The 27,869-nt window shown below is 41.8% G+C and overlaps 1 protein-coding gene across 1 annotated transcript; it reads right to left on the reverse strand.

Moving 5' to 3' along the window:
- Positions 1–818: 818 nt before the first annotated feature.
- LOC119496227 (inactive pancreatic lipase-related protein 1-like) lies at positions 819–27,869 on the reverse strand. Its single transcript, XM_037783390.1, has 13 exons — positions 27,780–27,869; positions 27,645–27,693; positions 26,050–26,201; positions 24,613–24,732; positions 15,226–15,360; positions 14,573–14,681; positions 14,234–14,353; positions 13,802–13,918; positions 11,850–11,968; positions 7,292–7,421; positions 5,408–5,522; positions 3,992–4,159; positions 819–942 (listed from the first exon to the last, which is right to left on the reverse strand). Exons 2-13 carry the CDS (start codon positions 27,691–27,693, stop codon positions 873–875), a joined length of 1,404 nt encoding a protein of 467 aa, XP_037639318.1. The 5' UTR covers positions 27,780–27,869; the 3' UTR covers positions 819–872.

Below are 27,869 nucleotides of genomic sequence, written 5' to 3' on the forward strand. Positions count from 1 at the left end.
TTTGAGATCATTTTTGTGTCTCTCTGTGGATGTTGTGCGTCTCTTTGTAGTCGTTTTGCATGTCTTTATGGTACTTTTATGAGGGGCCATGCAGGACATGATTCATTCTTGAACTCACACACACACACACACACACACACACGCATTCTCCTTTCACATACATATATTTTCACTCGCACATACATATATTCTCCTTTCACATAGATCATTTTTTACTTGCACACACACACACACACACATACATTCTCTTTTCACATACATATATTCTTCTCACACATACTTATATTCTTCTTACACATACATATATTCTTCTCACACATACATATATTCTTCTCACACATACATATATTATTGTGTGGGTGAAAATATATGTATGTGAAAGGGGAATGCATGTGTGTGGTGTGTGTGTGAGTGCAAGAATGAATTATGTCTTGTACGGCCCCTCATATACTTTTGCATGTTTTTGTGGTCGTTTTGAGTCTCTTTTAAACCATTTTGCATCTTTGCAGTCATTTCACATCTCTTTGTGGTCATTTTGCACCTTTTCCAGGAAGGTTTGCATGTCGTTGAGGTGGTTTTGGCTTTGTGTCTCCTGTGGATGTTTTGCATCTCTTTGTAGTCATTTGGCGTATCTTTGTATTCATTTTTGCATCTCATTGTGGTGGGTTAAATAAAAAAATACCGTATAGGAAAGCAGTTTTACATCAGTTCATCAGCACCTTCCTTTTCTGTTTCCATTTTAATCTGTCGACCTCCCAGTTGATCTGCTTCATTGTCTGATATTTATAAAGCTATTACATTCTGCACAGCACAAAGGATCAAATGAGAGAAAATCTTTATTGAAAGACCCTGAGTAACACGGTGGTCAGGGCTTAAACTGGGCATGGAAGCACCTGCTGGATCGCATTCTCCTTCACGTTCACTGCTCCGCAGAATAAGACGCTGTGACAGAAGAAAAGACTGAGTGAGACATTGGAGGAGACAATGTGAATGAATATTTTTGTTTAAGTATGGACTTTTATCTGCTAGAGAGCCCTACGGGCAGGCTCAGGCTCTTGCTGCCCTCTAGTGGCTAAAGCTGGTCTATGACATGTACTGCAGCTTGATTTTATACTGATGACATGTTGTAAGAAACAGAAAATGACTTCTGTTTGGGGTCTCGGAGACCCTAATTATATAGTTGAGGGGAGCAGAATATTAGAAACACTGGATATGATGCAGTCCAGTACAACACCACCACTATGACCTCAATGCTCAAACATACAGAATTGAATCAACACCTTTATGACAGCGTCAACAAAAACACATTATAGGCATTATAGAAGTAGACTTTATATCCCAGAACTGGACTGCATTAGACTGAGAGTACATTTGTTCCGGCTTGGTCAGTGTAACATGTAAAATATATTAAAGGTGCATTGTGTTGGATTTGGCAGCATATGGCGGTGAGGTTGCAGATTGCAACCAACTGAAGCCTCTCCCGTGTGCCAAGCGTGTAGGAGAACTACAGTGGCCGACATGAAAACACGCAAAAACGCGAATGGCCCTCTCTAGAGCCAGTTGTTGGTTTGTCCGTTCTGGGCTACTGTAGAAACATGGCGGACTCCGTGTAGAGGACCCGCTCCCTCTGTAAATATAAACGACTCTTTCTAAGCTAACGAAAACACATGATTCGTATCATCAGGTGATTACACACTAAAGAAAACTTACTTATAATATTATATTCCATTTCTGCCTATAGATTCCCTTAAATCCTCCATCATTAATTAATAATAACATTAACAATATGTATATATATTTAGCAATTTTTTCCTTTTTTTCTGACATCAATATATATGTATATATATATATATATATACATATATATTTATAGATACAGTGTTGGGGGGTGTGTACGAAGGAGTATTAGGGCCACATTGAGGGGGGGGGGAAAGTCGTAATATAACAGGAATAAAGTCATAATTTTACCAGAAAAGAAGTCGTAATATTCTGAGAATAAAGTCAAATTTTACAAGAAAAAAAGACAATATTATGAGAATAAAGTCATAACTTTACGAGAAAAAAAGTAATTTCCTCCTCCACAAAAGAGGCAGTTTCCCCATCAGGTCCGTGTGGCTCTTTCATCAGAATAAACGCAGTTTCTTGCACAATCTTTTCAAGGTCCTGATACTGATGATAATGTGCTGCTGATGTGCCAAAAGATGAAGTATTTGGTTATTTGTGAAACCTAAACTAAAGTATAACTTCACAAGATGCTCCACATTCCTCATTTTCACACTATTTCCCCTCTAAAATAACACGAAAATCACTACTTTATAATATTATTACTGTTTTTTCTCTTAAACTTATGACTTTATTCTCGTAATCTCAGATTGATTGATTTTTTTCCTTAATGTGGCCCTAATACACCGTCGTAGGTGTGGAATCCCAAACAACAAAACATTTTTGAAAACACAGTCCCATCCCCATCCTGTGACTCTTCATGTTACCACTAGGAGGTGTATTGTCAGCACCAACTTGATGATCTGACAGCTGATACAGGCAAAGTAAATATGAGGGCAGAGACAGAAAAGAGAAACAACTGTGAGAGAGACAGAGTGAGTTATTAACAGCAGTCACCGATCAAATTGTTTTATGATAATAACAAGTGGGGCAATGGATTCTTGTGGTGTTCTACCAATCACTGCTGTCTTAAATAAAGCTACAGTATACACGTTCCACCGCCTTTGTTGACTCATTATTACCGTTATCATTTAGCAGTCATCATCCCGAATTGACTGAATTGTCACTGTATTTTCATTGGTAAACATCTAATACATGTCCCAAAAATGAAACAGATATAATAATTTCAACAAATATCTAATGGAATAATGTTAGATGTATCATATTGACGGCAGTTTCTGATCAGAAAACTTTGTATTTTATGAATATATATTCAGTTTTGGTTAAAAAAAGAAATCTCAGCAATCAGCAATACTACCTTTACCATTACATCTTTACTGATTTGTAGAGCATGCTTTAAAAAAAAAAAAAATAGCAGATCACATGCCAAGAGCAATTGTTCTACTGCTTATTTTGCAATTCAATCATTATATGTTATTATTATGTTACTGTATATAAGGATGCACCGATACCCACACCAGTATCGGGTATCGGGTCCGATACTGTACTCATGTACTCGTACTCGCAAAGCGTGATGTTAACCTCTCGTCACCATCTTTCGGGTCCTATTGCACGCACTTACGCTCCACCTCCCCGACGGTGAGGGCAAGACGGGCCGTTGGTGCGCCCGACCCCGCGGGGCCGGGTTCCCACCTCAGCCGTTGCGGGCCGGCCCTCACTTTCATTGCGTCACGGGGTTTTGCTTGCACCCTCTGACTCTCGCGTGTGTTAGACTCCTTGGTCCGTGTTTCAAGACGGGTTGGGTGGGTTGCAGACATCGCCGCAGACCCTTGGCGCCTTTTATGTGGGCCGAGCCCCGCCCTGGGGGCACGACACAGCGGTCGACAGTCACACCGGGAGCAGGGGGCCCCGTCCCTCCCCGGCGGGGAGAGAGGGCGCAGCGAGCACTTTGGCCACGGTCCCGGGTTGCACCTTCGCCCCGAGCCTTTCCAAGCCGAACTAGAGCCGGTCGTGGCGCACCGCCTCGTATGCGGGACTCCCCGGCCTGCCGTATGTTGCTCACACCTTCCAGCTGGCTGTTAACTAGGGTCTTTTGGCACAGAGAAGTACTCGTATCGGTACTCGGTATTGGCGAGTACCCAAATGTAAGTACTTGTACTTGTACTCGGTCTGAAAAAAAGTGGTATCGGTGCATCCCTAACTGTATATACAGCTTGTACCATCAAACCGTCTCCCTATATCCATCAACTGTCTTGGAGAATATGGCTGATATGATTAACAAGATATTACTGTGTAGGTCTGCTTGATTTTCACTCTTCGTCGTGTCACATTAACGTGTGGATGGTGCCGCCAGAAAAGTCAAACTTACATCTTGTTGTCTTTTCCCCTCTGCAGCATCACCTGGGATGCACCGTACTTGGGTTTCAAGGGGTTAATGATGTAGTTGTTCCACCGAAACTTCACCTCGGTCACATCGCCCACGTCCACCTCGGCGTCAAGCACCAGCTCATAGGTCCGTCCAGGCATTAGTGTCCCCCTGGAGAAATGTCACAACACATCTCAATCAAACTGAGCACCATTACTATAACAGAGCTGGGTGGTGATGTGTTGTTCACTCATTACATACACTCAGTCAATATGTTGCACTAATAAAAGTAATTTAAAGACTTGCACCAACTAAACTGTCATATTATGTACATGTTTTTTTTATTTCATCTTATTTCATCTCATTTATATTTGATCTGTGGAAACAAAATGCAAAAGTCAAGTTGTGGAACTGGATAAAGAGTTTTCCACTTCTGGGATGTTCAAAGTTGATTTCAACAACAAACTGAATACTTTTACATTACTCTGTTTTACGTAAACTTAAGAAGCAATCGCATCAGAGCGCTTTGTCAATCAGCTGCTCCCTCCCACACATTACGTGGCCAGTGCCATCTTAGGGTTGTCAGCCCTCATCTCTTGAGGCAAACGGCTTCCAGTCCATTGGTGGAGTCTTAAATGCCTCCTCTCTCCAAACCAAGCCCCCCAGGAAGAGTGCCAGACGTTGATGCCAATTTTCGTAGTGGCCAAATGGCAGTACTGCAACTTCAGTGTCCGTCACGTGATGCCATTGGACCCAAAATGGCATCATTTTTCCCCATAGACTTACATTGGGAAAGAGACCTCTGTGACTCAGCGGATAATTGTTTTTTGTTGAGGAAAATCAACTTCCCAGCATGAACTGCCACTGCCTCCGCTTGGAGTGGCCGAAATGGGTTTTCTCAGGAGGGTGGCTGGTGTCTCCCTTAGAGATAGGGTGAGAAGCTCATTCATCAGTGAGGGACTCGGAGTAGAGCCGCTGCACCTTTGCGTTGAAAGGAGCCAGCTGAGGTGGTTCGGGCACCTGATAAGGATGCCCCCTGGGCGCCTCCCTAGTGAGGTGTTCCAGGCACGACCAGCTTGGAGGAGGCCACGGGGAAGACCCAGGACTAGGTGGAGAGATTATATCTCCACACTGGCCTGGGAACGCCTCGGGATCCCCCAGTCAGAGCTGGTTAATGTGGCCCGGGGAAGGGAAGTTTGGGGTCCCCTGCTGGAGCTGTTGTGATTCCAGGGAGTCACATGGTCAGATAAGAGTAGAGGTAGAGCTGTTCAAGTTCCCAGGCCTGGTCAACGAAGAGAAACACAACATCCAGACAAAAGAGGCAGGTCCAACTCAGCAACTTCCCGAACCAGTGGTGTCACATGGACTAAAAAAAAAACCTTTGGTGTGTTCCACAAAACAATATTCTAATGTTCTTACCTATGAAGCCGGTGCTCCTTGGTGCTGACTTTTTTTCCAGCGAGTGCCACATAAATGAAGCCTTGGGTAGACCAGCTGGGACCATCCAGGGTAATAGTCACTCTGTAGCTGTAACCTAGAGATGGAAAGACATAGTATGTAGACAAGTGACAGCTTGATATTTGCATCATTTTCCATGGTGGGGATTATCAAAGAACACAGGGAGAAAACAGGTTATCTTCAGGCCACCTGCTATCTACTGTACATATTGTGGTTGGAGTGAAAACCTTGAAAATCGACAGCATATTGCTGGCAAACAAATATTTTGTATTGATACTTAAGTAACTCAAGTTTGGTATGTACTGTGTCTGTACTAGCACATTCCAGGAAATAGCCACAGCCTTGCTCTCCAACATTGACAAAACTCTTATGCTTTCTCCTGCCAGTTCTGCATTAATATACTATTTATTTAATTATCTACCAAACAGCAATGGAAATGTACGGAGCCCCCCTAAACCTCTAGCAGAAAATTTTATTAACCCGTTCCCTCAAGTTAGTAAGTGAGAGTTACTTCATAGTGCACTTCCTCCAATCATTCCTGACAGTCATGTCTTTGACTTCGGTAAAGTGTGAAAGATATTGACAGATTCAAACTTCCTGGATCAATAACTCATAACAGAAACGTTGTTAAAACACAAACAACGTCTCTTTCTACAGGTAACCGTAGTAAGGTAGACAACGAGCTACAACCTGATTTTAATCACAACGAGCCGTCCTCAATAGCTGGACACATCACATCAGTCTCTATGTGCAGCCGGCTGTGAGATGAGTTGTCAGGGACCGTCTACAAAGTGCAACGCCGAAAAGAGATGCTAAAAAAATATTCCATAACTTCACCAAAATGACTTCACACATCAGTGGTCTCCTCATGGTTGTACTACAACACTTAGTTTGGAAAAATATGATTTTTGCATAATTTTGGTGGCACTACACTTTATAACAGTGAAGTTAATGAATATTTTTCCCAATAAAAAAAAAAAAAAAATTACACAAAATCACATTTTTTCCAAAATAAGCGTTGTAGTTTAACCATAATGTGACTACTAATTAAGTGAAGACCTTTTGGTGGCACTGCACTTTATAAAAGTTGATCGATCCAGGAAGTTTGAATCTGTCAATATCTTTCCAACTTTACCGAAGTCAATGACGTGACTGTCAGGAATGATTGGAGGAAGTGCACTATGAAGTAACTCGTTTCCTTGAGTTACTAACTTGAGGGAACAAGTTAAAAAATGTTCTCCTAGAGGTCTAGGGGGACTCCGTAGAAATGGAAGTATTACAACCTTGAACACTTTTCCAAATTCTCTTGAGTACTATACTGTATAGTTTAGTTTGCATTAAGCAGTGCAGGTTGTGAGCGCACCGTTTTCCCTCATGGGGCTAACTGTAGCTGTATGTGCTCACTGTTAAAATCATTCATGTCTATTCATATACATATACTACAACTTAATATTTTGGAAGGGTAATGTGGCATAGATTTCACTCAATATCGTGGCACATCCTGTAAGTGTGCCCTGCGCTCTTTTGGTCATAAGTGTGCAACGCCTAATACTTGAAGTTTGATATAGAGGTCCAGTCAAAGGCAACATATCACTCACAGTTCACAGCACCACTCCGAGATGCAAACCAGAGAGCGTTACAAGAATTGTGTTGTTTTCATGTATCACAACACATTTATGACTCCGCCCAAATTCGATCGAAAAGGACTTTATACGCTTACCGGAGTGGAAAATGGTACAGTGTACAGTGGTTTCAGTGGTACTTCACAGTGAGATCTCAACTGTGTTAGATAGTTCTTACGGCCTATGTGTAAGTCACACTTACAAGGAAGGACAGGCTACTTACGGCCAAAGGGCTTTGAACTGCCCGTGTTGAGGAAGTACTTTGTCTTTGAAATGCCGTCAGTCAAAGTGAACTTGTCAGCATCGTAGCCCATCAGAGGACATTTGTTGTCCACACATGGGAAACACTTTCCCTGTGGAGACAAGGAGGACATGGTGAGTTGTGAAAAATGAGCTCACCCTGTGATGGAGTGCATGAGTCAATGAATAGTCAGGGAAAAGTGACAACCCTAAAAGATTCCACCCCCCTCCTATACTCCTTTAAAATGTTGCAGATTGCCACCTTATAAATATGAAAGTGGAGAATGGCGCCGTGTGGGAACAGGCTGACTTTGTGACTGTCAGCTATGTTCTGCAGGAATAACACCAGCGAGCGTTTACGAGGTGAACGACAAGGAGGTGCTGTCATATGAGGTCATGCCTCGGCGCTCCCCCGGCCTTCCTTTGATCGGGACATGTGTCCAAAGCAGGGATAAACTGTCATTAACGCCAACAGCTGCAGATACAAGCCCTCCCCGTGGAAGACATGAGGGAAGCCCATTTACATCGCCCCCTCAGCTGCAACCAAAAATCCAATCTTGCCGAATCAACTTCTAAAACCAAAGAAATGGTTCACAGCCATATCAGTGTCATACAGCAACAGGTGGCAGTCCCATACGCATGCTGGGACGGCGGAGACACGGCCCCCTTCTCCTTCTGAGTCACTTTTTTAAATTTACAACACGAGATGCCTCTCAGATGCCTCGTCTGTGGCCCATACCACCAGACGATTTGCTGGGCTCTTTAAAAAAACTTTTTTTTAAAACGTTTTTGCAACTGTAACAACTGTCCTGTTGTACGATAACAGTTTGAATCCACTGTATCCAATTTCAGCTGTGTTGTATGGTCACCGGTGACAAAAATCGACGCCACTCACTAAATGTCTGATAATGCCAGCATTTATAACAGCAGATATATCAATCACTTCAGTGGAATCGCTGCAATTCATTTAATTAATGATTCGCTCGTGGAGGTGAGATCTTTCACAGTTTCACAACTGTGGTGAACTTTGACATGCTTTTAAGAAATTAAAACCAGAGGGACCAAATAGAAGCTTTCGTATTAGCAGTGCTGCACCATCCAGTTAGATACATAACCCTGTCGTGTGTTGGAGTACGATGTGGCGTGGTTTGACGTCAGTAATGAGACAAGAGCCGGTGGCCTCTTAAATACACTGACCGTTACTGGTTAGCTTGCCAGTAGCTCTCCAAGTAGCCCTGCATGTACGTCGCCATGCTTCCAGGACCACCTACTATTTCACAATGACTGAATTTCCCTTGTGCCACTTTCTGGTCTGACCAGGCACTAAGTATGGCATCAGATTTATGTCATATGTCGCAAGTTCAATAAAACATGCTCATGAGCAAATTATATTATTATTTCACGTGCACAGATATTAAAGGTCCCATATCGTGCTTAATTTCAGGTTCATGTTTGTATTTTGGGTTTCTACTAGAACAAGTTTAGATGATTTAATGTTCAAAAAACACATTATTTTTCTCGTACTGTCTGTCTGAATAAATCGGTATTCACGCTCTGTTTGAAACGCTCCATTTTAGCGCATTTCGACGGAATTGCGTTGCTAGGAAACAGCTTGGGTCCATGTTTACTTCCTGTCTGTTGATTTCATTCACATACACTGCAACAGGAAATAAACTGGGACACATTCAGTGTGTTTACGTTTAAAACTGTGAAATTGTCTAAATATTGTAGATTTGTGACATCACAAATGGACAGAAATCCTGACGGCTTGTTTCAAACTCACAGTTTCTGAATATGGGCTGTATGTATTTCTCCATGGATTGAGTGTTTTGATACTTTCACAGTATTTATATATCACTTAAACCTGCTTTACAGTATAAAAGACATGAAAATCTCACTTTTTACAATATGGGACCTTTAACTGCCACTTGCACAATAGAAGTCCTCACGGATCGATTCAACAACAGAGAGTTGTACAGGCTGCTGCAAGCCAGAAACACAACATAGGGAGAGGCAAAGAATGACACCTGCTGCATGTATAGAACTAAGCAGCGAGCACACAGAGGAGCCGCCACACGAGAGCGAGGCTGCGGTCAGATAGTCCTTTTTACTTAGGAAGGTTCCTAACGGAGTGAAATGACCCGGAAGTATCTCAGTAGCAGCTGTGATAAGAGCTGTTCGAGTTCTCTAGATGCTAAGGACAGGAGTTTCAATGCTTCCTTTATTATCTCCTTTAGCTAAGGATACACTTGTCCATCCTTTACAAAGGGAAAAGAGAGAATAACGTCCCACAATTCCTTGCGGCCGCAGCATTTAAAGCGAAGCACCATTTGGCCATCCTGATAACAAACGATATGCTTATCTTGCATTTTATTTTCATACGCTCATACACTAATTGGGATTCATGTATACTATGAGTGGACAGTGACAACCATTTACTTTCACTTTAATTTTAATTAATTATTTATTTTGTAACAAATACCTCAGTAAAAAACAAAACAAGAATAACAAATAAATGAACAGTAAACAATCAATTAACAAATAATCAACTTAAATAAATATTAAATGTCCGAAAAGAAGTTGGAAGAAATATATGGTCCTACCCCTTCTCCATAACTCCAACAATTAACTCAATATTTATCATATATTCTTTTGTTTATTTCAGTTACAGTCTCGGTAATGAAGTGATATTTTTCACCGGTTGTCCAGGTTTAAGGTCAGATAATCTTTTATTATATGTTGATGTAAAGTGTTCCAGCAGCAGAAGCACCTGCAGTATCTCTCTTTCACGTCACTAACATCCGCCGCCGTCGCATCATAATTACGGAGCCTACGGTTGTCTTTTCCTAAGTCCTTCTGAATTCTCCTTCACTTCTTTCCTTGACCTCATGACGTTTGCCATCGAAGGTCAAAGGAAAAGTGGTCAGGAAAAGACATTAGGACGTAATTTTTTGCCTTTTCGACCGCAGCCAGAGTGTCTGCTTAGCAAGCACTGGAGGATAGACACACTCTCACAGGTAACTCTGCTCACCAAGTTGAGTTGTGCTCGTGCGAATCGATCTGACACACCCACACGGACCGCTGTATGTCGTGTCCACCATGTTGGAGAGGTAAGATCCGCTAGTAAACAATTGCAACAAGACTATTTGCAGACTATACAGGCAGAAAGAGCGGGATCTCCATCGATTTTTGTTCTGTTTGATGGATAGAGGGCTTGGTCTCATACCACTATTAAATTGTACAGTATGCAGCAGCCATTTCTTCCTGCCATGACAGTTTTGGTGACAGGACCGGTCTTTGGTCAGCCTCTCATGAAACGGTTTCTGCAGTGGGTCAGGAGGCAACGACCAGTGGTGCGTGAATGCAGGACTTTTGATTGTAATGAAGAATTGTTACATTTTGTTACTGCTACTTAAAGGGACTATTTGTAACTTTCAGAAATGCTTGTTAACAGCGACACCTGTGGCCCTGAAATCAATGAAAGTCAGCGTCGGGCTCGCGCTTGCTCGCTCTAAATAGACATGAACGAGCATCGCTCAAAACAGTGAGGCGACACACGTCAGCTAAAACCACAATATCACTCTATATTTCAGCTGCTTGGCAGTAATGTTAGCTGACCAGACGGAGGTCTCTCCATGAATCAATGCTGATCCTAGTGTTGGCTTTTCCTGCCTCAGCGCAGGCTGAGACAGCGGACTCCTCAACGAGTTACGTTATCGCCTCCAGACCGTAGCCGGCAGCCGAAGACACCGGCACCCGGTCGGTAACGAGACGATAACGTTACTCGCTGAGGAGCTCCGTCACTTCACAAGACACGGGAAACCTCTGTTGGTCTGGAGGAGCTGCAGCAGTTATTTCTGCACAAATGTCCACTGTACATTCACTAGATATTCTCAGAGCTAAACTAACTCTTCTGCAGTGTGGAGTGAGCGCGCGTTCACGTCTAGAGGTGGAGCGAGTACGCGAGAACGCGCGCTCTGTCTGAGTGAAGGCGAGCAGGCAGAGCAGGAGAGTACAGTGGCCACACGCGAGCGCGCATATGCGAGCGCGCATATGCGAGCGCGCATATGCGAGCGCGCATATGTGCCGACCCGGTACATTTATACGCTTAAAAAGTTACAAACAGTCCCTTTAACTGAAGTAAACTTCTACTTTAATTAACTAAAGGATTACAATACTTCTTCCTCCATGGATAAGGTCAAGGCAAAATGTAAAAGAGAAATCGAGGGAAGACAACCACACTACTGAGAAAAACATTAAACACTGATTTAAGTTTTATGACAGGATGGTCTTGTATTTCCTAGAACAGGTTATTAAGGTTACTGAGGCTGAAGGAGGTAGTAAGGAAGAATTGAAGCTATATTTCTGAGCACTCAGTGAATTCTACCACGGTCACAAGTGATATACTTCCAGGTCACTCAGTTATTTAGAGAAGACTGAACATGAACCAACCGACAAAGATATTTGTCCATCTCATTATGTAAAGCTGGCAAACAATGGAACACAAGTGGAGTACTCTTAGTTGAACCAAAAAGACTTACGGCAGCAAAACTGTCCTTGTCAGAGCAGGCGTATCCCACAAAGCTTTGGGGTTTAGCCATGCTCTCGGTGTAGTACTCGTAGGCTCGGACGTGGTTGCAGGCATCAAACTTCTTGGTACCTGGCAAAAGATTGGAACAGGAAATGACAGGGGAAGAGGAGGAATAACTGAAAAGTGTTTTTCAGTGATTTGAGTGTTAAATTTCGGATAGCTAGGTGACCCTCTAGAATCGGGGTCATTATGCATCGCTGAGCACCAGAACGATTTAGAGGACTGAGAAGCTCTCAACTGAGAGAATTACTTTCAAGTATAATAAAAATGTCCTGCTATAATTCGGAATGAAATCAGCACTGAAAATAAGTTTAGGAATTAGTTACAGTGTTGAAAGTCAGCACCAGTAAAACAATAATCTTAGAGTCAGAGTAAGAATGCGTGACGGAGGAACAGCGTCGGGGAGAGACAGATACATATAGAAAGAGGTCACAGCTTCTGTTGTTTTCTCTTCCAGCACAAGGCAGGCGATCCAAGACCTCCAGCTATGCAGCCCTTGGCTCCCACTCTCCCTCTCTTATCTATAGGATCAAAAGTAGCAGATTCAGCTGTGCCAACACCCCCCCAACCCCCACCCCAGACCCAGGCATGGCACCAATGCTGCTACTTGAGCCTTGCCACTCAGCGGCACATGTCAAAGGAGAGCCGTCGTCATCCATATTAGAAAATATTTGCTCAGATAGGTCCAGCAGGAATAACTCTGCCTGGGGTTTCTTTACGGGGTTTTTTTTTCCGTTGGGACAACTCCAATGTTCCACAGGGGGGTTCTGCATTGTAAGTTACATGGTTGAGAAAATAGGATGTACTGCATGAGTCATTGAGTTATGTATAGTAAGCGTGCCTTTGATGAAGCCCGTAGACTTGAGAACACTGGAAGTGTAGTGTGTGTAGTAGTAGAGCATATCAAAATAGTATATCAACGGTCATAATACGACACTATTAGACTGCAATAAAAACCTGCAATAAGTCCTTAATGTTCTGATGTTCTAATGTTCAGTTTTTTAAAATGTTTAAGAGATCATTTTGGAGGATGTAGTTAGTGGTGCTGAATTGTAATTCTATCAGTGAGGGTACTCTGAATAACAGATACACAAAATTTCAATTTCATTTGCCCCTCAAAAATGTGCACTGTTGGCCCCTGGCACTCGGGCCCTAATAAACGTAAGATATTCAGTGGAATCAACAGCTGTTTAGTTACATATAAATATGTTATAGTCAGATCTGATGTTCATTTTAATTTTTTCAATTTGAATCGCAGAAATAGTTCTTTGTTTGACAATTGTTTGGAGGGAGGGGAATTTTCTATGAGAAATAGCACATTAGGCAGCACTCAGTGATCTGGATTGAATTCAATACTAACCTTCATCGTGGTTAGTATTGTTTTCATTATTATGTAAAGAAACAAACATGAATTAGCTTAAAATGTATTAAAGACAGCAGGTTTCCAACTCATGTGTTTTCTTCAAAGTATAAAATCTCCGGAGACTTTTGACTCTCAAACCATGTGTGCTGGGAAGTCTGCTAATATGCTTTATAAATTTACTTCGATGAGTTGAGTAAACTCATCACTAACACCCATTGACCTGATCATTTCATTTCAAAACTCTTCAAATCAGTCAATTCTTCCAATAGCAGCTCTTAGTTAGTTCAGATCTACACCACATGGACATGCTAGATGATAAAATATTTGTCTGAATTCTGACAGTAGCTTATGCAGGTTTTATTGAACCAGCACTAACAACTAGACACAACAACGGAACGAAAGCCAAAGAGCCAACATGACAGAGTGTGAAGGACTGCAGTCCTTGTTTGTGTGGCAGAAAAAAACGTGACTATACTAAAATCACCATTGTGATCATTGCGTTTCCATTTTGTCTATTAAAATGCGTCGATTCAACTCACCCTGCCAGATGGCATCCAGGTCAGAGGGACGGCCTCTGTTGGCGGAGCAGCCGGGCATCAGTTCTCCTCCGTTGGGGTAGAAGTCGATGTGGCCCAGAGGCTGCGACATCCCCAGACCTGACAGGATGGAAACACAAATCATGTTTTTTTTCCCAGACTTGACCAAAATTTGATGAAGATGATAAACCCTCAGCTCCCTTATTTTCAACTCTATTATACAACTTTCATAAATAGCATACATATGGCGAACTGAAATTGACGTAAAATGTTTTGTACAGTGCTGAATATTGTTTTTGCATTTTGTTCTGTAAGCATTGTAAAACGACTACAACGTATATACTACTAATTTGGACTAGAGTTTTAGAAAGTAGAAGACGTGAAGTCATTCTGCCAACTTTGATCTCATTCGTTGTGATCAGTGTCATCGTGTACCAAGTTTGGAGTTGAAAGGAAGTCCATCTGTGTGAATGACATCCACAAAGGTGGCGTCGCTGGTGTCCAGGCGGACAGAGGCACTGGTGCCCTGGAAGTAAGGTTCAGATGGGTCGAGTCCTGAGCAGAGAGAGAAAGGTATTAAAATCACAGATAGATTATTGGAAAGCCTCTATATTCTATCTCATCCTGTTACTGGAGCTCATTTCTAAAAAACAGTGTCATTATCAAATAATCAAACATGTACAAGGACAGACAGAATTGTATAGAAACTCAGCTCCCCCTGGGGGGCTGCATATAAAGCAGTGACTTCAGCTAACATAATAAAGGCAGGTTTACCTGTGATGCGTGCGAGGCCGGCGACCCTGCTGCCGATGTCTCCGGCAGCGTGAGCTCCAAGGCTGTGTCCGATAATATGGAACTTATCAGCCGTTTGCTTGAAGTTGCCCTGCGTCATGCGACATGCTTGTTAAATTCACAAATACTGTTATCTACCTACCACACTATCATTCATACATACAACGTGCAGTATGTCCATCTCAGCTTCCAGTTGTATTTTAAGTTTATGTTCTGTGATTTCACTGAGCCGCAGCTGTTTGGAGGCAGTAATATGACAACGTTTCACATACAAACATTCTGTGTATGAGGATGTATCTAGTATACATCCTGTGCTCCTGTTCTTAACAGAAGTACAAAACTAAACTGCTAGAATACTCCTTTAAAGGAACCTGGCCAACAGTTAGGAGAATATGTTTGTATGTTGTCTTACTTGGAGTCAGATGGAATATAAGTATCACTTTTATCTTATTGTGTCTACTACAGAGATAGGTCCAGGATGTTTTTAATCTATTTTAGGACAAAGACTGGAAGCAGCGAGGGGAAACTGCTAGCCTAACCCCATCAACACTTGTGTCAATGTCACTCCTTCCCTTTGAAAAGGAATACTCACAGTATAGACATAGCTACACTCTGCCACGCACTGCTGTATTTACCATGAGGAATGTGATCATGGATGCCACCTGGGCAGCCAGCACCCTGGCGTTATTGGCAGCCTGGGCATACTGAGTCTTCACACCTTTCTTCCACTCCATAGCAACGCAGTTCACATTCTCCCACTTCACCATGACCTAAAGCAGTAAACAAGTAGCAGTAGATGTCACATAGAAGTGGTGTACATTGTTTGAAAGCTGGGAACCTGGAGATTAATTTGAGATGCAGCTCAGCACCGTGTGTTAAGTTGTTCTAGTCATAAATAAGAAATAAACATTAATTAATTAATTGTGAGCGTGTATAAGGGTTTAGAATATTATGAAGGAAGTATATGATGGCCATTCTCATTCAGCATTTTTTGGGTTGATACCATTTGTTACACAGATTTGTTGATAAATTTACCCTATTTTTATCACTTGAGAATTGATAAAAAATGATCAATAATCCCTCCAAAATATCACATTAAGACACCAAGACCTTGAGGAACACCAGAGAAAAAGCCATTCTGTGATTTGGTTGGCAAAAACTTTGAGCTTTCTGCAAGAATTGCATTTTTTGGCGATTGGATTGCGAGCACTTCTGTTGTGTAAACTGCTCAGAAACCCCCTTATTGTCAATCTAGCTAGGAAAGCCATCCATCCTCTGAATGCTCTATAGATCTCTAGTTTGTGGTTGTAAAGTTTCATGAGGCTGTGATTATCCTAGAGGTCTCCACAGGTCATTTTAAATCAAGATCTTTTTATTGTTTTTTTTTGCAGTATATAGCAAAGGTACAGCGCTATTCGGTAACCAAAAAAGAATGACAGGTATTAGTATACATTATTAGCAGCTGGCACCAATGCCAACAAATAAACAAGTCAAAACAAAGGATTTATACAAACAATAAAACAATCCCTCCCCAGTCACTGCCAGCACGCCATATGGGAAGCTAACTGTCACGCCAATGACTTGCGATGAATGATTGAATACCGTGTGATGTAATCAAGCTGCACTTGGTAATCAAGTATTTACAGTGTCTGGAATGTATCTAAAAAAGGGCCCCATGCTTTCAGGAATTTCCCATGTGAATATTGAAGCGAGTATCTGATTTTCTCAAGCTTTAAGCAAGACATGATGTCCGCCAACCATTGTGTGTGAGTGGGAAGGGCAGCGCCCTTCCACCTGAGCAGGATTGCTCGCCGAGCCAGAAGGGAAACAAAGGATAAGGTACGTCGTTTTTCTGCAGTTAATTGCGTCTCACTTCCGGTGACCCCGAACAGAGCAACCAGAGGGTTTGGTTCTAATTTGACGTTTAACACCTGAGATAAAGTTTGAAAGATCTCCGTCCAATAGTTTGTAAGACTAGGGCATGACCAGTACATGTGAATAAGGGAGGCTTCACTGCTTTTGCACTTGTCACAGTTGGGACTAATCTCAGGATACATGCGAGACAGTTTGGCTTTTGAGATATGAGCCCTATGCACCACTTTAAACTGAAGTAAGCAGTGACGAGCACATAGAGAGGATGAATTAACCTGCTTCAGTATGGAATTCCATGTATCCGGTGATAGAGAGAGGCCTAAGTCCTCCTCCCATGCTGCTCTGAGCTTGTCCATAGGGGCACGCTTCAAGTCTGATATCATGCCATAGAGAGTGGAGATAAGTCTTTTGTGTGATGGATTTAAAGAAAGGATCGTATTGACAATTGTCGTGTCTGTCGATGCAGAGGAGCCGGACAACTGAGAGAGCACAAAGCGCCTTGCTTGTAGATATCTAAAAAAGTTGGACTTAGGAAGACTGAATTTTTTGCTTAGCTGCTCGAATGATGCCAAAGTATTATCTACAAATAAATCTTTGAAACGCACAATACCTTTCCTGTGCCATTCTTGGAAAACAGGGTCCTGAATAGATGGTTTGAAAAGATGATTTGACGCGATGGGGCTTAGAGTAGAGAAGCTGTCCAAGTCAAAGTATTTCCTGAATTGAGCCCATATTCTCAAAGAATGTTTAACTACCGGGTTCCCGATAGATTTCATTGAGGGGAGCGGAAGCGAGGATCCAAGCAATGCAAGAACAGACAGGTTATCGTCTGAGTGGAGTTCCATTGCTACCCAGTAAGGACAGTCGGGCTGATTGTAAAAGTAAGACCAAAACGCAAGACATCGCAAGTTAGCAGCCCAATAATAGAAACAGAAATTTGGAAGTGCCAGACCACCAGTAGCCTTGGTTTTTTGGAGATGAACCTTGTTAAGACGGGGACGCTTACCCTGCCATATATAGGCGGAAATAATTGAATCAAGTTGATTGAAAAAAGATCTGGGGATAAAAAGTGGTAGGGCCTGAAAGAGGTAGAGAAATTTGGGTAGGATGGTCATTTTGATGGAATTGATACGACCCACGAGAGACATGGACAGAGGTGACCACTGTTTCAGTGTTTGTTTAATCTGGTTTAACAGAGCAATAAAATTCTCCTTAAACAAATCTTTGTACTTTTTAGTAATTGAGATGCCCAAATAGGAAAACTTATTTTTTTCAATTTTGAAAGGCAGGTTGGTGAGGTCTAAGGCTCGTGCTTCATCATTGATGGGAAAAAGCTCGCTTTTGTTGAGATTTAATTTGTATCCCGAAAATTGACCAAACTGATTGAGCAACGACAGAGCGGGGGGTAGTGAGGTACCCGGGTTTGAGACAAAGAGCAAGAGGTCATCAGCATAAAGTGAGACCCTATGCTCTGTGTTGCCCCTCCAAATACCAGATATGTCCCTGCAACTGCGGAAGGCTGTGGCAAGCGGTTCGATGGCCAAATCAAAAAGTATGGGGCTCAGAGGGCACCCTTGACGGGTTCCACGATGTAAGTTGAATGGTTTAGACTGCTGGGAGTTAGTACGAATTGAGGCTGAGGGATGCAAATATAGTAGCTCAATCCACGAGGTAAATTTCGGGCCGAAACCAAATTTGTCCAGAACAGCAAATAAGTAGTTCCATTCAACACGGTCAAATGCTTTCTCCGCATCGAGAGACACAACACACTCAGGGACTTTCTCAGAGGCAGAGTAGATGATATTGAATAGTCGTCGTATGTTAAAGTACGATTGTCTGCCCCTGACAAAGCCAGTTTGGTCTTCGGATATAATTGTAGGAATGACATTCTCCAGTCTACGGGCTAGGACCTTAGCCAAAATTTTTGCATCTGTGTTTAAGAGGGAGATAGGCCTGTAGGAGGCACATTCGGTTGGGTCTTTACCTTTTTTAGCAATGAGAGTGATACAAGCCTCGGTAAATGATTGAGGAAGGGAACCTTGCCTACAGGATTCAGATAGGACTGAACATAACTGTGGGGAAAGTAGCGAGGAGAACTTTTTAAAAAATTCTGCTGGGAAACCATCGGGTCCCGGACTCTTACCTGACTGCATTGAGGAAATTGCTAAAGCTATTTCTGCCTGAGATATGGGCTCTTCTAGTCTCTTCCTGAAGTCCAAAGAAAGTTGGGGAATATTTAGACTGTGCAGGAAGTCAAGAATTACATTACAATCGGCCTGAGACTCTGAGGTGTAAAGCTGGGAATAAAAATCCCTGAATGTCTCATTAATTTGTGAATGATCTGAAGTTATGTGACCATTTGACATTCGGATTTTAGAGATATTTTGTTTTGCTTTAAAGCCTTTGAGTTGGTTGGCTAGCATTTTGTCAGATTTGTCTCCATATATGTAAAACCTGGCCTTGTTTTTTAAAAGCAAGTGTTCAGTTGAGTGAGTTGTAAGCAGGTCAAATTTGGTTTTGAGTTCTAATCGTTTTTTATAAAGGTCTGGACTTTGAGTCTGAGCATATTGTTTGTCAATCTCTCCAATTTGGTGGGCCAGATCCAAGCGCTCTTTATAGGATTTTCTCTTCACTTGAGCGGTGTATGCTATGATCTGCCCCCTAAGATAAGCTTTAAGAGCATCCCATACAATTAGGCTAGAGGTTTCAGGGGATATATTAGTAGTAAGAAAAAAGGCTATCTCTTTCTCCATATGTTTCACAAAATTATCGTCAGACAGTAGGGTTGAGTTAAACCGCCAGTGCCTGCTCCTCTGTGGGAGGCCAGGGAGGGACATGGTCAAACCAATAGGAGCGTGGTCTGAAATGACAATACTCTGATAGGTGCAGGACTGAACCAGCGGGACTAGTTGGTTGTCGATAAAAAAATAATCGATCCTGGAGTATGTATGATGGACGTGCGAGAAAAACGAGTATTCCCTATCGTTTGGATGTAGAGAGCGCCACACATCACAGACACCGTAGTCAGAGAGAAAGGCTTGAATGAAAGAGGCTGATTTACTTATTGTGCTGGGGTTAGTGGAAGATCGGTCTAAAACTGGGTCTAGCCAACAATTGAAATCACCACCAAGTATGAGAGAGTATGTGTTGAGGTCTGGCAGCAGAGAAAATAAATGTTCGAAAAAACCTACATCATCTGAGTTAGGGGCATACACGTTCACAAGCACTACCAGTGTGTCATATAATTTCCCAGATACAATAACATATCGACCGAACTTGTCAGCAATCACATTGTGTGGTTCGAAGGAAATACTTTGACTGATAAGGATTGAAACCCCTCTGGCTTTGGCTTGAAAAGCGGAGTGAAATTTCTGCCCCATCCAGCCTGACAGAAGGCGACCACTGTCTGAACTGCGAATATGGGTTTCTTGCAGGAAGGCTATTTCTGTTTTAAGTTGTTTGAGGTGTGAGAAAACCTTCTTTCTTTTAATGGGGTGGTTCAAACCCTTGACATTCCAGCTCTGTAGTATTAAGTGCCTATCCATGCAGCTTGACTAAAAAGGTTAGGACGTGAGCACAGTATTCAAGTGGTTGCTTTAAGATACAGCTGTAGCAGGTCATTGGAGACCAGGAGTGACTAGTGTACAGTAATAGGTTTGTGTAAGTTACTAAGGTGTTACTGGCAGTGACATATCCCTTCCCCCCACCCCCCTCCCCAACCAAGAAAACTGCTAAAAAAGAAAGCAGCAAGCTCTTCAGAACAAACATTGCACAACAACAACAACTCTTCCTGTCTTAAACTAAATTAACTGCTGCTCCGGTATACATACAAAAGTAGATTACAAGCACCTCTTAAACAATATTTTGGCTTAAACAATCAACTTTATGAACTGTGGAAGCTGGGAAGCTCTAGCACGAGTTTCAGAAATCAGAAATCAAATTTAAAAACAAAATTTCACCAAAACCATAGAAGCAGGAATCAGACAGTCATATGGAATTGTGATTTCAAAGTAGACAGAAATAAGAGAGAGGGAAAAAAAATGGATTCACTTGTGCCATACCAGATAGCTAAATAGTTGAATTAACGGTACAGGACAAGACCCACTTAAGTACTAACAAACGTAGAATAACCAGTCTTTAAAATGATAATTCCAGCTTGAAATGTGAACTAACTGTTCAACTGGCCCTTTAAAATCTAGCGCAGATTCTAATTGAAACGGCATCACACTCAGAGAGGGCAAAGCTGTCATATGTGATAACAGCTCCAAAGAGCCAGTGTAGAACCAGGCTAAATAAAGTAATGTTTGCTTGTAAATGTTTGCAACTGTCTGTATATGTAGCCTAACAAGAGGGCAGCACAAAAACACGTGTATAGTCTGGATAAATGAACATGTTCACCGATGTAAACAAACCTACGTGACAGTTAACATACGCCGCACTACGTGTAAACTGGTAGGGCTCTAGACAGTGCTACCTCTCATCCAGTGGGTCCATAGTTACTAAAGAGTCCCTTTATGAATGTTCCGGTGACCTGCGGAGGCTGCTGATGTACTTGTGTGCCTCGTCCACTGAGCTGATCCACTTTCTGGCTCCGCTGGACAGCGTCAGCCGGAGCCGGGCTGGGTAGAGCAGAGCAGGCTTCTGTCCCAGTTGATAAAGTTCTGCCATCACGTCTCTGTATTCCCCCCGCTGGTTCACAACTTCAGGGCAGTAGTCCTCCAGAACACGGATGGGCTGGCCACGGAACTCAAGTTTACCTCTCCGCCGTGCCTCTCTGATGAGCAGATCCTTTGCCTGATACCGGTGCAGGCGGAGAATAACCGGGCCCGGTCGCTGTCCGGGGGCCGGTTTAGCAGCTAGGGAGCGGTGGGCCCGGTCCAGTTCTGGGAGGGATGGCAGTGTCTCGGTACCGAACACCTCGCGCAGCAAATTTGAGAAGAATTCAGTGGGGCGTCCGCTTTCAATGGATTCCGGGAGACCCAGGATACGGATGTTCTGGCGCCTGCTTCGGCTCTCCAGGTCGGTAACTTTAGCCTTTAGCCTAGCATTATCCTCGCTCAGGGTGGTGCACACGTTCTCCAGATCCACGACTCTTTGGCTGAGGTCTTCTGCAGCTAGTTCCAAGGAGGAGACACGTTGGCCGTGGTCCTCCACTGTGAGCCGTGTCTGGTCTAGTTTTGAGTCCAGCTGGCTGAATGATGTTCTGAACTCAGTAGCTAGCGCATCACGGTGTTGCTCAAGCAGCGTGGTGATAGCCTCCAGTGTTAAGCTAACGTTAGCATCTTCTTTTTTGCTCCCCTTGGCTCCTTTTGAAGTCATTGTGAGAAATAAAAGGGTCGGTCAGGAGAAAAATTAGATAAATAAAAAAAAAGGTTTCGTTTTGGCGTGGAAGTTAGAGGGCTGGATGGTATAAAAATGAAAAGTTTACCGGAGCACCGGCTAGTGCGTCTACTCCATCTGCCTATCGACCGGAAGTTCCACCACAGGTCATTTTATACAGTGAGGTCAAGTTTAAAAAAAAATGGTCTCACTACAATGAAATGGCTCCTATGGGGACTAACATCATCACACATGAATACAGTCGGGCTCATTGGATCCACAAGAGTCTCAGCTTTACAGTGATACCCAATTTATGTAATTCAAGACTGTTAAGGGACCCCTATATGCAGAAATATTCAAACACACCGTTGCATGTGATTATAATGAAGTGGGCATGTCTGTAAAGGGGAGACTCGTGGGTACCCATAGAACCCATTTTCATTCACATATCTTGCCAGATGCCAGATTTCCTAGCCGGAATTTAGCCTAGATGTTTAGTGTTATCTAACCTCCTTCCTGACAAACTAACATGACATGGTTGGTACCAATGGATTGCTTAGGGTTTCTAGTTTCATATGATACCACTATCTTCACTCTAAAAGTGAGCCTTTAGGAGGCTGTACCTCCTAAAGACAGTAAAGTCGGCTGAGGGCGTCGGTGCCCTCCAGGAGTGGAATCAGTTAATACTGTATGCAACACTAAAGCGCATTGTGCATTGTTACCTCATCTTGAAGGCATTTCTGGTAGAGGGACCCAGAGCTAAAATAGAGTTGTATGGCCTTTATTTTTATAGACATACTTTGTAAAGTTTGGAGTCTACTGCCACAAAGCTGGGTAGTGTCCAGTCAGATCCAATCCAATCCAAATTTATTTATAAAGCACATTTAAAAACAACAAAAGTTGACCACAGTGCTGTACAATTATACATAAATACATAAAAAAGCAACGCAATAAAACACTAAGACCAACTTAAAACCAACAGGACATTAAAATTATAAAAGCATTAAGACCAATAGGAAAGGAAAAAGGATTAAAAAAGGCAACTCTCATGCCGAGCCAAAAGCCAAGGAGTAAAACTTGTGTTTTGAGGTTTGATTTAAAGACAGGCAGTGTGGGGGACAGCCCAACATGTGAAGGCAGAGCTTTCCAGAGCGTTCCAGAGCTTTGGAGCTGCAACTGTAAAGGCTCGGTCACCCCTGAGCTTGACCTTTGACCTCGGGACAGTCAGAAGCAACTGGTCAGTTGATCTGAGTGTCCTTGATAAAAGATGTGGTTTTAAAAGGTCATAATAAAATCTTAAAATCAATCCTAAAACGCACAGAGTGAAGAGAAGCTAGAATAGGGGAGATGTGCTCATGTTTTACGTGTACCAGTTAAAAGACGAGCGGCCGCGTTCTGAACAAGCTGCAGGCGAGACAAAGAGGCTCGGCTTACACCAACGTAAAGTGCATTACAATAATCAAGACGTGTTGTGTTAAAAGCATGCATTACCTTTTCAAAATCATTAAAAGATAAAAAGGACTTAACCCTGGATAAAAGCCGCAGTTGGAAAAAACTTGAAGATGTGTGAGAGGACTACTCTACGTCTGAATGCTCTTTGATGCTTTTAGCTTGTAGAAAGTTCTCTTTACTAATAGATGTTATTTAGTTTAGTACATGGAAGACAAAACGCTGTCCAATGGTTCAACCAGACTGACGAGTGTAAGAGACAAAGATCCCTCTGAGCACTAGTTGAATCAGAACACAATAAATCAGCAAGTTAATGATAAAATAAACATCAAAATGTGTGCAGATTTAAAGAGGAACAGCTTCCTGTTTCAGCATTATTTCTGCTTTAGCAAAGCAGAAACAGAAGGTTAGTCTAGGGTTAGTGCTGTGCCCTCAAAATGAACTGCCAAAAGACACGTCCATCTTCGTTTTACAACTTGTTATTAACAAAATCCCAGTTCAGAGCAGGCAGATTTTCCTTCAGCCTGCATACAGCACGTCTCCGTGACTCCCCTTCTTAAAGCGACAGCGCTCTCGTTCTTAAGGGTAAGTACAACTATTTTCCTCCCTTCACAGTAAGAAGGCATACAGGTAAGTAATATTTTTAACCATTGTAATAATACAAAATCTGAATTAACTTAAAACGCTTATTTAAAGCAAATTCTTTTAACTTGACACACTGATATAAAAATCAGCAAGAAATATGAAATAACTGAAATACTATGCTTCAGGGTGCTACATTAACACTACTGGAATATCAGCTGAACATAACCCTCTTCAGTCTAACCACTGAGTAGACTGCAGAGGGACTAACTCAGTATTTAGAGCCCAGTTGACCCGCTGTGGTTCAATAATGATCGAGGCTCACTGACACTAAAAAAACTAATTCAACATCCAAATTCAACAGTATTCTCCCATCATGCAACACTGTGGGGACATCGACCAAATAAAAGTTTGAATCATTTCACTCTAAAACTATTTCACATGTAAATAAAACATTTGGTGTCTCTGTTATTGTAGTTATTATGAAGGAAAGATTAAGAACATTAACAGAAGAGCTGATTACTAACTTTTTGAACGGTAGTGTATATTGTGCTTGCACAGTGCTTATTACTAAACAAATTTGTGCTACATCAGATTACCACAAACTGATTAGAGAGACGAGGGGTCAATAGGGGCATACACCTCATCCCCATTTTTGACCTGGGGCCTCCTCGGGTCACTGTAATATGGTCCTGAAGGTCAACCTAACACACCCACAGCTTTCTTTTAATGAAGCCTCTTGTTCAAACTGTCATTGTTTGTTCTTCACATTAGTGTTTCTTCAAAGTGTGCCTTCTTACCTTGCACATCTCCTGTGGCCAGTCCTCATCTCCTTCTTTCAAATAACCAGGAATGACAAATCGAGTCTTCCTCAAGCCGCTGTAGTTTGATGCCTCGATGGTTTTGTCAGCCTTGATGACCTGACAGTTTCAATAGAAAAGCAAAGATGAGTACATTGAAAGCTTAAAGGATGGGTTTGCATTTTTTAATAACTCTGTCTCAATATAATACTCACATGCTCATATGTACATTAAAACTAAGGCTGTGTATCGGCAAGAATCCGGCGATACGCTGATGATATCATGATAAAGGGGTTACAATTCAATATATTGCGATACTGTAAGCAAGGCGATATATTGCGAAATAACACAGCACCATATGTTATAAATATAAATTTAGACAAAGATGCTCAAATGAATGTTTACCTGCTGTACTTTTTATGCATGCTGATCTTTTTTTACCCAACTAGAGTAAACTGTGGCACCAAGAAGGCATGATATTGAGTAGATTAGACATAGTCAAATGATGGCAACAAAGTGACATTCAATATTATTGAATACATTTTAAGTCCTGTGATACAGAGTTAAGATCATTTATTTTATTTAGTGAATCTAAATCCAATTATCCAGATATTTAGTAAGCTTGTATCGATTTCATCCAGATATTCAGTAAATATAAATCAATTTCACTCAGATAATTAGTGAATCTAAATTACTTTTGATCAGATTCTTACTAAATATAAATCTGTTTTCTATCTGAAATGAATTTTACTGATTATTTTTGATTAATTTTAGTGAATTTATTCAATACTTTCTAATCAAAGGTGTAGCACTACTTTGAGAGGGCACATACACTGAGAGGATGCATGTCTTCGCAAATGAAATAAAGTGTTGACTGAGTTTGTCTTTGCATGTAAACCATTAATAAGAAATTGATACAGTGTTTTTGAGAATCGATACAGGATCATAAAAACACAATATCGCAAAGGGATTCCTTCTTAAAGCAACAACACTGACTTATTTTGAACAAGAACAATCCTAAAGTTTATAACAGTCTGAGTTAGACAAGCAAAGTCTTCCAAAGTTGTGGTCTTTTTAGAAACCAAAGTCCTTCTTTGCTTTATTGTCCCTCTGCCACAGCTCATCAATGACAGACAAAGGCAGAATTTCATACTAAAAAGACTCCATCTGAACTTAAGAATGTATTTTTTGCCACAGAAGGAGGGCCGTGGATCTTGACCACTATCACTTACGTAGACATATCCGAGAAGGGGATCCTTTTGGGGCCAGTTGGAGAAATTTCAGCAACCAATAACTCTTTCAATGTACATATGGGCATATGAGTTTGTTTTAAGATAGAGTTTTAATTGATTCACTTGTATCCCCACAGTGGAGTTTTCACATATTCACAATCTGGTTAGCTGTAACCAAGCAAAAGAAAATAAAAGCTTCTCTTGCCTGGTAGTAGCGGTTCCTCGGGGTGAAGAGGAGGAAGCGGGTGCCGAGGACCTCGGGGTCCCATGGCAGGACGGTGACTGGTCTCTCAGTAGTGCCCCCCCAGGGAGGCAGGTCACCAAAGCAGCCCAGCTCATTAAAACAGACCTCGGCAGCTGTGGACACGGAGAACACACCACTAAGATAAAACCCCTCACTCTCCCACATGGAGGAAATTTCACAATGACACTCAAGCAGTTTTGATAAAAAATATTATCCTTTCAATTAATTCAGTTTTCAAAATGTGCCACACAAATGCCTTTTGGTAAGAAATGAAATGGGAACTTCAAAAACTGGCTGCAGATGCCTAATCTCATTATCAAAATGGTTTGTACTGCCAAGTGTGAACACTGCCAAAAAAAAATAAACTGTTTATTTTGGTCTTATCTGAAGGTTTCTAGGAGAAACATACCAAATAATATGTCAGGCTTAATGTGTAAAAAATAATCCATAAGACATTTAGAATATTTCCGTTTGATTGAATTGTGCATCCATAAAGGACATGGACTCTTGGGTCTGAATATTTCACTCAGTGTAAATGTCATATAGCTTCAATGAAGAGCTGGAACAACTACACTTCAAACTAAAGCTATTTAAAGGGGACATATCATGAAAAAGTCTTTCTCAGTGCTTGTTCTCATCCATCTGTGTATCTGGAGTGCCTACCAACCCACAAACTGTGAAATAAGACGACTCAGTCAGTTTTTGTGGGCTCCCCTTCTTATGTCACATGCAGGCTCATTAGAATAGACCACCCACAGCTTCAGAACTACCTTTGCAAAGGTGCACCATATTTAATAACATTAAAGCATGTAAACATGTTCAAGTAGAAACCCTATATATATCTATAAATATATATATAGATATATATATATGTGTGTGTGTGTGTGTGTGTCCCCTTTAAAACTGCAGTGGGTAGAAATTGAGCAAATATGATTAAAAAAAGTTATTTTTATAAAACGGTCACTATATCCTGACACATGAGACAGGTAATCTGAAAAAAATCATGTCCCTCTGTGTCCTCCGGTGTCCTCCAGTGCTCCTAACGGCATCTGCAAGATTTCTCACACCGGAGGAAAACAACCAATCACCTGTCAATCACTGGCAGACTCCGACCAAACGATCAAACTAGGCAGCGTTGATCAAATATGAATCAATATTCTGTTACTGTAATGCCTAGCTCTCTCCTAAGATGTTTTCAGAAACATCTTGTAGTGTACTGTTTAGCTGTAAAATGAGGAAGTCTGTGACCCGGCAGCCATGTTGAGATCTGTTGAAGAAATACCAAGCACCGCCCACCAGCTGGAGCACAGCCAATAGGAATGCTCTCTCTCTCTCTGAAATGACCACAATGATGCCAAAAATATTCTGCCTACCCCTCTTTAAGGAGAAACAGAGAGGAAACCTGTATGTTAAGAGGTCTGAAATTCTGAAATACAGGAAATCATGAGCAACTTGAAATCCAATTGGAAAACAACAACAACATACTACCTTTTCCACCTCTATTGCTCACTTAGTTTGTCATTTCAGTTAATCCATAAATGAAAATCTAAATTTACCATATGTTGTGCCGATGAGGAAACAGAGCAGAGTCCACGTCTGTGACATCTGTGGACATAAAGTCCCATGAGCATTTTTGGTTGTAGAGAGAAATGAAGCAAAGAAATGAACAGGATCATGCTGTGTGTACTTACCTTGAGGCCAGACAAGAAGGTAATGCACCAACACTAGCACCGCATGCAGCACTACTTTAAATACTCCGGCCAGATGCTGTTTTATTTGCC

The sequence above is a fragment of the Sebastes umbrosus genome, chromosome 10 (assembly GCF_015220745.1).
Source record: "Sebastes umbrosus isolate fSebUmb1 chromosome 10, fSebUmb1.pri, whole genome shotgun sequence".
NCBI lineage: Eukaryota > Metazoa > Chordata > Actinopteri > Perciformes > Sebastidae > Sebastes > Sebastes umbrosus.

Excerpts from the sequence above, each read along its gene's own strand:
- LOC119496227 (XM_037783390.1), bottom strand. The coding sequence starts at position 27,693 with ATGTCACAGACGTGGACTCTGCTCTGTTTCCTCATCGGCACAACATAT. Across the intron at positions 15,361-24,612 it reads GGCCACAGGAGATGTGCAAG|GTCATGGTGAAGTGGGAGAA; the intron begins GTAAGAAGGCAC and ends TTACTGCTTTAG. Across the intron at positions 7,422-11,849 it reads ACAAGGACAGTTTTGCTGCC|GGAAAGTGTTTCCCATGTGT; the intron begins GTAAGTCTTTTT and ends TTGTCTCCACAG.